This window comes from Rutidosis leptorrhynchoides, chromosome 1, assembly GCF_046630445.1.
Source record: "Rutidosis leptorrhynchoides isolate AG116_Rl617_1_P2 chromosome 1, CSIRO_AGI_Rlap_v1, whole genome shotgun sequence".
NCBI classification, from domain to species: domain Eukaryota; kingdom Viridiplantae; phylum Streptophyta; class Magnoliopsida; order Asterales; family Asteraceae; genus Rutidosis; species Rutidosis leptorrhynchoides.
In genome coordinates, this window is record NC_092333.1 from 544,408,332 (window position 1) to 544,420,972 (window position 12,641).

General features: G+C 35.1%; 1 protein-coding gene across 1 annotated transcript; it reads left to right on the forward strand.

Annotated features, from left to right (window-relative positions):
* Positions 1-533: 533 nt before the first annotated feature.
* LOC139878697 (uncharacterized) lies at positions 534-12,239 on the forward strand. Its single transcript, XM_071865382.1, has 3 exons — positions 534-737; positions 9,737-9,842; positions 10,497-12,239. Exons 1-3 carry the CDS (start codon positions 662-664, stop codon positions 10,681-10,683), a joined length of 369 nt encoding a protein of 122 aa, XP_071721483.1. The 5' UTR covers positions 534-661; the 3' UTR covers positions 10,684-12,239.
* Positions 12,240-12,641: the final 402 nt, after the last annotated feature.

The following is a 12,641-nucleotide window of genomic DNA, read 5'->3' on the forward strand; positions in this document are numbered from 1 at the left end:
CCTACCTACCTTATCAAGTAATTAATTAGTTTAAGTTAATCAGATACTTGCTTAGAAAAAGAAAATAATACGCAGTAATAACTAATAAAGAATATAGTCCGTATATCCAAACGCCAGCTCGGTATTTTTGTTTTTTTTTTTTTTATTTCTTATACCCCAAGAAACTAAATAATTAAAACCCACATCTCTCTCGTAGCTCATACGAACAAGAAGAAGCAAACCTACTCGATTTGCCTTTTATTTAGGTAGTATAATATAATCATAATAATCGTTATCATTATTCATGATATGATAATTTATCATTAATATATTTTTTGTTACAATATCATTTGTGGATTGCCTTCCTTTTTACGTTCAAGTACATCGTTTTACTAACGTTTCGTAGTTTGTATTTTAGGGTTTCTATCGTGTTCAGAATTATGCTCTAGATTGTTTCTTTTCTAGGGCTCATTTTTTAAGAAATAAACTGATTCGTTGATAAATTAGTAGCGGAGTTGAGTGTTGAGACCGTTTTTCCTTGGCATTGAGTATTTAATTTGATATATATAGTGTGACATTAGTTTACTCAAAAATCGTTGTTTAGATGACTGTTAATACAATTTTTTATTATATTAGTATGGTATGTCAATGTTGAAGAGATGACTGTTAATTTGTAGATAGGATGTCGTCACAATTGCGACAATTACGATCGAAAGTGTGCCAAGCTTCACAGATATTATCGAAACATGGAACTGCTTACTACATGTTGGGTATTTTATTTAGTTTCCAAATATGAGGAAATTAAAACCAAGCCCAAGGCCCAACAAATTAGGCCCAAATGTTGGTTGACTTGGTCAATCATTTGAGGGCATTTCAAATCTCAATTGGGTGCAGCTGTTTTCATCATCAAGAGAAAAAGAAAGATCACAGAGAGATCAAGAAAAAGAGTCAAAACCCCAATTCCCGTCTACAGTGACAGCAGGCCAGAAAACCTTCGATCCCCGGAGATCCGACCGTTGAATCTTCTTCATTTTTGGGCTGTATCTTCCTGACATCAGTGCCAACATTTTCAACCGTTGAATTCGTCTCAAGTGTTGTGTAGCTCGAGTTACAACAGGCCGAACAGTAGCAGAATTTTGGGTGATGAAATTCTTCTTTTGTCTTTAATTGTTTCATATACTTGTTGATTATTGTTGTTCAAGAGTATGATGATGTTGTATGCCTCTAGTTGATCTAGAGAAGAATTATTGTATTGCTCTCTTTGTTGATGATAGTGAAATTTAAGTGGCTTACGAGTCCCGTGGTTTTTACTCTCGGTTTTGAGGGGTTTTCCACGTAAAAATTCTCGTGTTTTAGTGTGTGCTTGATTATTGTTTTGCTACTGATTTGGAACATATTTGGGGACTGATTTGGATTGGATTTGATATAGCTTGTTTGTTAGTTTCCTCACGGGTTCATACGGGTCGGGAAAGTATTGGTCAAACGGGTTTGTTTCCGCTTTGTAGATTGTCCGTTGTGACTATTTTCCCATCAAATTGGTATCAAGAGCTAGGTTATTTGATTTGACTTTTGTGAAAGATGGAAGCTAATACAAGTAAAATGATTAGTTTAAATGGTTCAAATTATCATGTTTGGAAAGGCAAGATGGAGGATCTTCTTTATGTGAAAGATTATTATTTGCCTGTTTTTACTGAGGATAAACCTGAGGAAAAATCTGATGCTCAATGGAAAATTTTGCATAGACAAGTATGTGGGTATATTCGGCAGTGGGTTGATGATAATGTTGTGAATCATATTACTGGGGAGACTGATGCTAAAGCCTTATGGAAAAAGCTTGAGCAGTTATATGAGCGAAAGACTGGGAATAACAAGTTGTTCTTAATTAAGCAGATGATGGCTTTGAAGTATCATGATGGGACTCCTATTACAGATCACCTAAACGCATATCAGGGTATTATAAATCAGCTTGCAGGTATGGGTATCAAGTTTGAGGATGAGATTCAGGGTCTCTGGTTACTTGGTACATTACCGGACTCTTGGGAGACTTTTAGGACATCTTTGTCCAACTCTGCACCGAATGGTACTATCACCATGGAATTGGCTAAGGGTAGTATTTTGAATGAAGAGATGAGAAGAAAGTCACAAGGTTCCTCTTCACAGTCAGATATCTTGGTCACAGAAACGCGGGGGAGAAGTCATAGTAGAGGTCAGGGTAAAAGAGGCAATCATCGTAGCAGCTCACGCAAAGGTAAATTTGCTAATGTTGAGTGTTATAATTGTCATGAAAAGGGGCACACAAAGTGGTATTGTCCAAAGTTGAAGAATGAGAAGAAAAAGGCATATGATAAGAATAAATAAAAGAAAAGTGATGGTGGTGATGATGATAAGGTTGAAGTTAACGCTATCACACATGAGTTCTTTGTTTGTATTGATTATGATATGATCAATCTTACTCATGATGACACGAGTTGGATTGTTGATAGTGGTGCTACATGTCATGTTGCAATTTGTAGAGATCACTTCTCATCTTACACTCCAGGTGACTATGGATTTACTAGGATGGGTAATGCCGGGTTATCAAAGATCGTTGGTATTGGAGATGTTTGTTTGAAATTTGACACGGGAATGGAGTTAGTTTTGCATAATGTAAAACATGTTCCGGATATAAGACTCAATGTTATTTCAACAGACATTCTTGATGATGATGGTTATTATAACGGTTTTGGTAATGGTATTTGGAAACTAACTCTTGGTTCTATGATAGTGGGAAGAGGCAAGAAAGACTCAAGATTATACATCACGCGTCCGAAGATTATCCAGAACATTGTTAACGCAGTGGACAATGTTGATTCTACTGAATTGTGGCATAAAAGACTTGGTCACATGAGTGAAAAGGGGATGTCTATCTTGTTCAAGAAGAATGTGTTGTCGGGTGTTAGTGGTATTGATTTGAGTAAGTGTTCTCACTGTTTGGCAGGGAAACAGACCAGAGTTGTGTTTAAGAGTCATTCTTCTTTTTGAATGGAGAACGTACTTGATCTAGTTCATTCGGATGTTTGTGGGCCTATGAAGACTAGGACACTTGGTGGATGTTTCTACTTTGTTACATTCATCGATGATCATTCCAGGAAGGTGTGGGTTTATACCTTAAAGTCAAAGGATCAAGTATATGAGAAGTTTAAGGAATTTCATGCACTAGTTTAAAGGCAAACGGGGAAGAAACTCAAGTGTATTCGGACTGATAATGGCGATGAATACATTGAAAGATTTGATGCTTATTGTAAGGAGAATGGTATTCGGCATCAAAAGACTCCACCAAAGACACCTCAGTTGAATGGCTTAGCAGAGAGGATGAACAGAACTTTGGTTGAGAGAGTTAGATGTTTGTTTTCACATGCAGGGTTATCCGATTCCTTTTGGGATGAGGCTTTAAATACGGCAGTTCATATTATTAATCTAACCCCTTGTGTTCCTTTGCGTTTTGATGTTCCTAACAGGGTTTGGAGCGGCAAAGATGTTTCTTACCGTCATTTACGAGTTTTTGGATGTAAAGCTTTTGTTCATGTTCCCAAAGATGAGAGGTCAAAGCTTGATATGAAGACTAAGCCATGTGTATTCCTCGGCTATGGTGAAGATGATTTTGGGTACAGGTTATATGATCCAGTTCAGAAGAAACTTGTACGAAGTCGAGATGTTGTTTTTACAGAAGATCAGATGTTAAAAGCTGTTGAAAAGACAGATTCAGTTCCTCAACCTAGTACTGATCTTGTTGATTTGGATCCAGTTACTCCACAACATGTTGGAGATGATGTTCAAAATGGTGAACATGGTACTGATGTTGGTGATGCTCCGGAGCAGGTAGAGATTCCAGTACCAGATATTCCCTCATTTGTCCCACTTAGGCGGTCTACCCGAGACCGTCATCCTTCTGTTAGATATTCTGCTGATGAATATGTACTACTCACTGATGCGGGAGTGCCAGAGTGTTATGCAGAAGCTATGAAAAATGAGCATAAGAAAGAGTGGGGTGAAGCCATGCAAGATGAGATGAATTCTTTGCATGAGAACAATACTTATGAGCTGGTGAAGTTACCTAAAGGCAAAAGAGCTTTGAGAAACAAATGGGTATTCAAAGTGAAGACAGATGAGCTTACTTCACAACCAAGGTACGAAGCCAGGTTAGTCGTTAAGGGATTCAGCCAGAAAAAGGGTATTGATTTTGATGAGATTTTCTCTCCGGTCGTGAAGATGGGATCTATTCGAGTGGTTCTTGGGTTAGCTGCTAGTCTTGATCTTGAGGTTGAACAGATGGATGTCAAGACTGCTTTTCTTCATGGTGATTTGGATAAGGAAATCTACATGATGCAACCTGAAGGTTTTCGGGTTAAGGGTAAAGAAAATTATGTTTGTAGACTTCAAAAAAGTCTATATGGGTTGAAGCAAGCACCGAGACAGTGGTATAAGAAGTTTGAGTTGGTTATAGGAAAGCAAGGCTACCGAAAGACAACTTCAGATCATTGTGTTTTCTTTCAGAGGTTTGGTGATGATGATTTCATCATATTGTTGTTATACGTTGATGATATGTTGATTGTTGGTAAAAATATTAAAAGAATTGCGCAGTTGAAGCGAGAATTGAGCAAGTCTTTTGCTATGAAAGACTTAGGGCCAGCAAAACAGATTCTTGGCATTCGTATTTCTAGAGATAGAGGTGCTAAGACGTTACATATATCACAAGAGCAATACATTGAAAAGGTGCTTAGTAGATTCAATATGGAGAATGCTAAAGTGGTTAGTTCCCCTCTTATTAACAACTTTAAGCTAACAGATAGAGATTACCCTTCTTCAAAGGAGGATGTTGAGGAGATGGATAAAGTTCCATATACTTCAGCGGTTGGTAGCTTGATGTATGCTATGGTGTGTACTAGGCCTGATATAGCTCATGCGGTAGGTGTTGTTAGTCGGTTTATGTCAAATCTGGGTAAGAAGCATTGGGAAGCAGTTAAATGGATTATGAGATACTTACGAGGTACTTCAAAATTGGGTATCACGTTTGGAAATGGAGAGCCGATGCTTGTTGGTTATACAGACTCAGATATGGCAGGAAACAAAGATAACATGAAATCCACTTCTGGATATTTGATGACTTTCGCAGGGGGAGCAGTGTCATGGCAATCAAGGTTGCAAAAGTGTGTTGCATTGTCTACGACCGAGGCTGAATATATGGCAGCAACAAAAGCGTGCAAAGAACTATTGTGGATGAAAAGGTTTCTACAAGACCTTGGGTTTAAGCAATCACGATATGTGGTTCTTTGTGATAATGAGAGTGCGATTCATTTGGATAAAAATTCTATGTATCATAAGCGGACAAAACATATAGATGTGCGGTATCATTGGATTAGAGAACGTCTTGAAGATGGTTCGTTTGAACTTGATAAAGTTCACACCGATGATAATGGTTCCGACATATTCACAAAGGCTTTAGCAAGTGAGAAGCTCAAGGTATGTGTAGTGACCCGAACTTTTCCATGTTTATATATATTAATTGAGATTGATATTTACATGATTAAATGTTTCCAACATGTTAAGCAATCAAACTTGTTAAGACTTGATTAATTGAAATATGTTTCATATAGACAATTGACCACCCAAGTTGACCGGTGATTCACGAACGTTAAAACTTGTAAAAACTATACGATGACATATATATGGTTATATATATAGTTAACATGTTTTTATTATAAGTATGTATCTCATTAGGTATTTTAACAATGAGTTATATACATAAAAATGAGACTATTAATTTAAGAAACTCGAAAACGATATATATAACGATTATCGTTATAACAACGTCTTACTAGGTACATATGAATCATATTAAGATATTGATACACTTGGTTAATTATGTTAAATGATAAGTAAATATATTATTAAGTGTATTAACAATGAAATACATATGTAAAAATAAGACTACTAACTTAATGATTTCGAAACGAGACATATATGTAACGATTATCGTTGTAACGACATTTAACTGTATATACATCATACTGAGATATATTATATATCATAATATCATGATAATATAACAATTTAATATCTCATTTGTTATAATAAACAATGGGTTAACAACATTCAACAAGATCGTTAACCTAAAGGTTTCAAAACAACATTTACATGTAACGACTAACGATGACTTAACGACTCAGTTAAAATGTATATACATGTAGTGTTTTAATATGTATTCATACACTTTTGAAAGACTTCAAGACACTTATCAAAATACTTCTACTTAACAAAAATGCTTACAATTACATCCTCGTTCAGTTTCATCAACAATTCTACTCGTATGCACCCGTATTCGTACTCGTACAATACACAGCTTTTAGATGTATGTACTATTGGTATATACACTCCAATGATCAGCTCTTAGCAGCCCATGTGAGTCACCTAACATATGTGGGAACCATCATTTGGCAACTAGCATGAAATATCTCATAAAATTACAAAAATATGAGTAATCATTCATGACTTATTTACATGAAAACAAAATAACATATCCTTTATATCTAATCCATACACCAACGACCAAAAACACCTACAAACACTTTCATTCTTCAATTTTCTTCATCTAATTGATCTCTATCAAGTTCTATCTTCAAGTTCTAAGTGTTCTTCATAAATTCCAAAAGTTCTAGTTTCATAAAATCAAGAATACTTTCAAGTTTGCTAGCTCACTTCCAATCTTGTAAGGTGATCATCCAACCTCAAGAAATCTTTGTTTCTTACAGTAGGTTATCATTCTAATACAAGGTAATAATCATATTCAAACTTTGGTTCAATTTCTATAACTATAACAATCTTATTTCAAGTGATGATCTTACTTGAACTTGTTTTCGTGTCATGATTCTGCTTCAAGAACTTCGAGCCATCCAAGGATCCGTTGAAGCTAGATCCATTTTTCTCTTTTCCAGTAGGTTTATCCAAGGAACTTAAGGTAGTAATGATGTTCATAACATCATTCGATTCATACATATAAAGCTATCTTATTCGAAGGTTTAAACTTGTAATCACTAGAACATAGTTTAGTTAATTCTAAACTTGTTCGCAAACAAAAGTTAATCCTTCTAAATTGAACTTTAAAATTAACTAAACACATGTTCTATATCTATATGATATGCTAACTTAATGATTTAAAACCTGGAAACACGAAAAACACCGTAAAACCGGATTTACGCCGTCGTAGTAACACCGCGGGCTGTTTTGGGTTAGTTAATTAAAAACTATGATAAACTTTGATTTAAAAGTTGTTATTCTGATAAAATGATTTTTATTATGAACATGAAACTATATCCAAAAATTATGGTTAAACTCAAAGTGGAAGTATGTTTTCTAAAATGGTCATCTAGACGTCGTTCTTTCGACTGAAATGACTACCTTTACAAAAACGACTTGTAACTTATTTTTCCAACTATAAACCTATACTTTTCTGTTTAGATTCATAAAATAGAGTTCAATATGAAACCATAGCAATTTGATTCACTCAAAACGGATTTAAAATGAAGAAGTTATGGGTAAAACAAGATTGGATAATTTTTCTCATTTTAGCTACGTGAAAATTGGTAACAAATCTATTCCAACCATAACTTAATCAACTTGTATTGTATATTATGTAATCTTGAGATACCATAGACACGTATACAATGTTTCGACCTATCATGTCGACACATCTATATATATTTCGGAACAACCATAGACACTCTATATGTGAATGTTGGAGTTAGCTATACAGGGTTGAGGTTGATTCCAAAATATATATAGTTTGAGTTGTGATCAATACTGAGATACGTATACACTGGGTCGTGGATTGATTCAAGATAATATTTATCGATTTATTTCTGTACATCTAACTGTAGACAACTAGTTGTAGGTTACTAACGAGGACAGCTGACTTAATAAACTTAAAACATCAAAATATATTAAAAGTGTTGTAAATATATTTTGAACATACTTTGATATATATGTATATATTGTTATAGGTTCGTGAATCAACCAGTGGCCAAGTCTTACTTCCCGACAAAGTAAAAATCTGTGAAAGTGAGTTATAGTCCCACTTTTAAAATCTAATATTTTTGGGATGAGAATACATGCAGGTTTTATAAATGATTTACAAAATAGACACAAGTACGTGAAACTACATTCTATGGTTGAATTATCAAAATCGAATATGCCCCTTTTTATTAAGTCTGGTAATCTAAGAATTAGGGAACAGACACCCTAATTGACGCGAATCCTAAAGATAGATCTATTGGGCCTAACAAACCCCATCCAAAGTACCGGATGCTTTAGTACTTCGAAATTTATATCATATCCGAAGGGTGTCCCGGAATGATGGGGATATTCTTATATATATGCATCTTGTTAATGTCGGTTACCAGGTGTTCACCATATGAATGATTTTTATCTCTATGTATGGGATGTGTATTGAAATATGAAATCTTGTGGTCTATTGTTACGATTTGATATATATAGGTTAAACCTATAACTCACCAACATTTTTGTTGACGTTTAAAGCATGTTTATTCTCAGGTGAATACTAAGAGCTTCCGCTGTTGCATACTAAAATAAGGACAAGATTTGGAGTCCATGTTTGTATGATATTGTGTAAAAACTGCATTCCAGAAACTGATTTCGATGTAACATATTTGTATTGTAAACCATTATGTAATGGTCGTGTGTAAACAGGATATTTTAGATTATCATTATTTGATAATCTACGTAAAGCTTTTTAAACCTTTATTTATGAAATAAAGGTTATGGTTTGTTTTAAAAATGAATGCAGTCTTTGAAAAACGTCTCATATAGAGGTCAAAACCTCGCAACGAAATCAATTAATATGGAACGTTTTTAATCAATAAGAACGGGACATTTCAGTATGTTGCTCGATTGCCGGGATGGCGATTCCTTCCTCATAATTGAAAAGAGGGAGATTTGTTGGGTATTTTATTTAGTTTCCAAATATGAGGAAATTAAAACCAAGCCCAAGGCCCAACAAATTAGGCCCAAATGTTGGTTGACTTGGTGAATCATTTGAGGGCATTTCAAATCTCAATTGGGTGCAGCTGTTTTCATCATCAAGAGAAAAAGAAAGATCACAGAGAGATCAAGAAAAAGAGTCAAAACCCCAATTCCCGTTTACAGTGACAGCAGGCCAGAAAACCTTCGATCCCCGGAGATCCGACCTTTGAATCTTCTTCATTTTTGGGCTGTGTCTTCCTGACATCAGTGCCAACATTTTCAACCGTTGAATTCGTCTCAAGTGTTGTGTAGCTCGAGTTACAACAGGCCGAACAGTAGCAGAATTTTGGGTGATGAAATTCTTCTTTTGTCTTTAATTGTTTCATATACTTGTTGATTATTGTTGTTCAAGAGTATGATGTTGTTGTATGCCTCTAGTTGATCTAGAGAAGAATTATTGTATTGCTCTCTTTGTTGATGATAGTGGAATTTAAGTGGCTTACGAGTCCCGTGGTTTTTACTCTCGGTTTTGAGGGGTTTTCCACGTAAAAAGTCTCGTGTTTTAGTGTGTGCTTGATTATTGTTTTGCTACTGATTTGGAACAGATTTGGGGACTGATTTGGGTTGGATTTGATATAGCTTGTTTGTTAGTTTCCTCACGGGTTCATACGGGTCGGGAAAGTATTGGTCAAACGGGTTTGTTTCCGCTTTGTAGATTGTCCGTTGCGACTATTTTCCCATCACTACAATCAGTTGATTGAACAGAACAAACACTATATTCAGCAGCCTGCAACTGTCGAAAAATTCAATGAGTTATCCAAACAGTTGCTGTACACTCGTCTTGCAAGGTTAATTACTTAATTTTCTTGAAACTTTTCGATTTTCTGCTGTCATGAATTGTTCTGTATAATTGTATATATGGTTATGTAGGGTGCATAGTCTGTTTGGTTAATGGTTTGAACCATCGTTGTGATTTATTCATTAGTTTTATTTCGTTCGTCCTGACTGTTTGTGTATAGATTTATATAGTTTTGTTGCTTAATGCTCCGACTTGACTCTGTTATAAGTATTCTTTTATATTAGGTTTAATAAGTTGAAATGAGACATATGATGCACTGTTACTTTATTTCAGGTCTTTTCCCCTCAAGTTTCGATTTTTTCCTCGTAGAATATTACTCCGTATATAACATTTGTAGTGTAATTATATATAAGGCTTTACCATTTTACCAATGTATGGGAAAGATATTGACACATATATGAAGTGATCCCTTAACAATTAGTACTATTTTGAATGTATATATCTGGTAATAACCGCATGTTAGCTGTCTGTATATGTAAGAATATTGTTTATGATTGGGACATTGAACAGACACAGTTGATATGAACAACAACCACCTTGAAATACTTATCAAAGGCATTATTAGGTGGCACATTTTACACTAAATTACGAGTAGCAAATATCTTTTGTTCTTTTATGACTTATGATATTCTCTTTATTACAGTATACCTAAGCGTAAGGAGGCATTCTGGAAGGAAGTTGATCAAGTGAAGAGCTTATGGAAGGAAAGGAAAGAATTGCACATTGAAAAAGTTGGGATTGCTACTTTGTTTGGGCTAGAATGCGCTGTTTTGTTATGTGCTGGTAAGATTGTTGGCAGGGGTTTCACTATTACTGGTTATGATGTCTGAGTTTGCAACCATTTTCGTTATAACATAAATCATCCCAAGACGCTTAACTTCACATATTTTGGAAGCTGGTAGGAGTGTTTGTTAGTTTTGATCATTTTGCTTGATACTGGTTAGGCACCTAGGCTAGCCAAGGTTATTACTATGTTACATTATGGAATATTGGGTATTTTTATTAAATTTTTTGAAAGAAAAGAGTTTAGACCTGCATTCGTGGTTTTGTTAATGGTCAAAATTTTCTTTGTACATAGTTTGCTAACAAACGTGTGATAAAGTAGCACTTGTTGGATTGGATACAAGGTAACGTACAATCTATCTTTGACTAAGTTTTGTCAATTTTTCACATTCAAATTTGATCATTCAATTGGTTTATAACTTTAACTACGAAGAGATGTCAAGTATATCTGTGCGGTCAAAGAAAAGGAATTAGTTACACTAGTTTAAAGCACATACTCTAAGAGTAATGATGAATTCTAGTATAACTCTTTATACTAGAATATGTCCGTACATCTTCCCATCTTCTCTGTTCAACCAAACCCACCCCAAACTACTCAACCAACACTCCAATGCCACTCCAAATCCACCAAATCCACTTCCAAAACCACCAACACCACCACCTCTCACCCATTCATACACCGAAGCTGTTGTTAGAAACAGTTCGGTGAGACAATTTCACAACGCCGATAAAACTCCGGGCAAACAACTCAACAATGTTGAAGGTAACGTGAAGGAACCAAATTGTCATCACCCAAGAAAGAAGATCTCGACAGTTTTCTTGGGTAATATCTCTAGAACTACAACTCCAATGGTAATTAGCAACGCCTTTAGAAGGTTCGGATGGATTCAAAACATCGCGTGGAGGAATGGGCGAAATTATGCTTTCATAAAGTTTGCTAAATTTGAACAGGCGTCTAATGCCATTAACTCCATGAATGGGCGTTATCTGTTTGGGAAAAGGATAAGATTGGGGTTTGCTAAATTTGGAAAAGAGACAAGTCTGGTCAATAATAGTAGGAGATACACCCATCATCATGAACATGCTGAGAAAAAAAATTATAAGTACCCGAATAAAGGGAAAGATATTCCCTCAAGGAATGCTGAAAACAGTGTCACTTAACTTCAATTGAATGAGGACGTGAGTGAAGGCATGGAGAGAACGGTATTGATCATTGACAAGGAGGAAATTTTCAAATATAAGTTAGCGGAATGGATCATTTGTCATAATGTAGTGATCGATAAATGCTCCTTCTGGGGAAAGTATGGTGTGATGATAAGATGTCGTAATGATGAAAGTTACCGCAACATTTGCCATGCTTCGTTAAACACTTGTAGTAAAGGGGATTTTCTGAGAGTGATCCCGATGAAAGAAAGACGCGGTAAATATTCAAGAGCAACATGGATCGAACTTAGAGAGGTTTCGTATGATTATGGATATATGGAAAGTGTTGATTTAGTGTGCACCTCATAACACAAAACTATACTACCGCTTATATACAGGCGTATGAGGTCACAGACTTTAACACTTAGACACCAATTATTATATATTGTTGATATATAATTTTAACTCATAATTCGAATAATATAGTTTAATTAAATATGATTTAATTAAAGATAAAATGTTCAATGGACCGTTGACTGGCTTATTTTATTTCATAAACGGAAATAAAATTAATCGGGCCTAGTGTTGTTTGAATTGGTCCATCGACATATATATTAACATAAATGAAAAATCAAAGCTTGTTGACCTAGTATTTTGTTGGGAGAGTCGTAAAAAAACAATAATAAGAAACAATTATTGTTTCATCTGTGTCTGTCGAAAAGGAAAAAGAAGGTGCAGCTGTAACGTCCTCCCAATAGAGTCTGGAAGAAACGTTACTAATATCAAATAAACCAACATATTATAATACGAGAACAAATACTATATGAATAAAACCAAATTTGCAGCGGAAGGATTAATAATG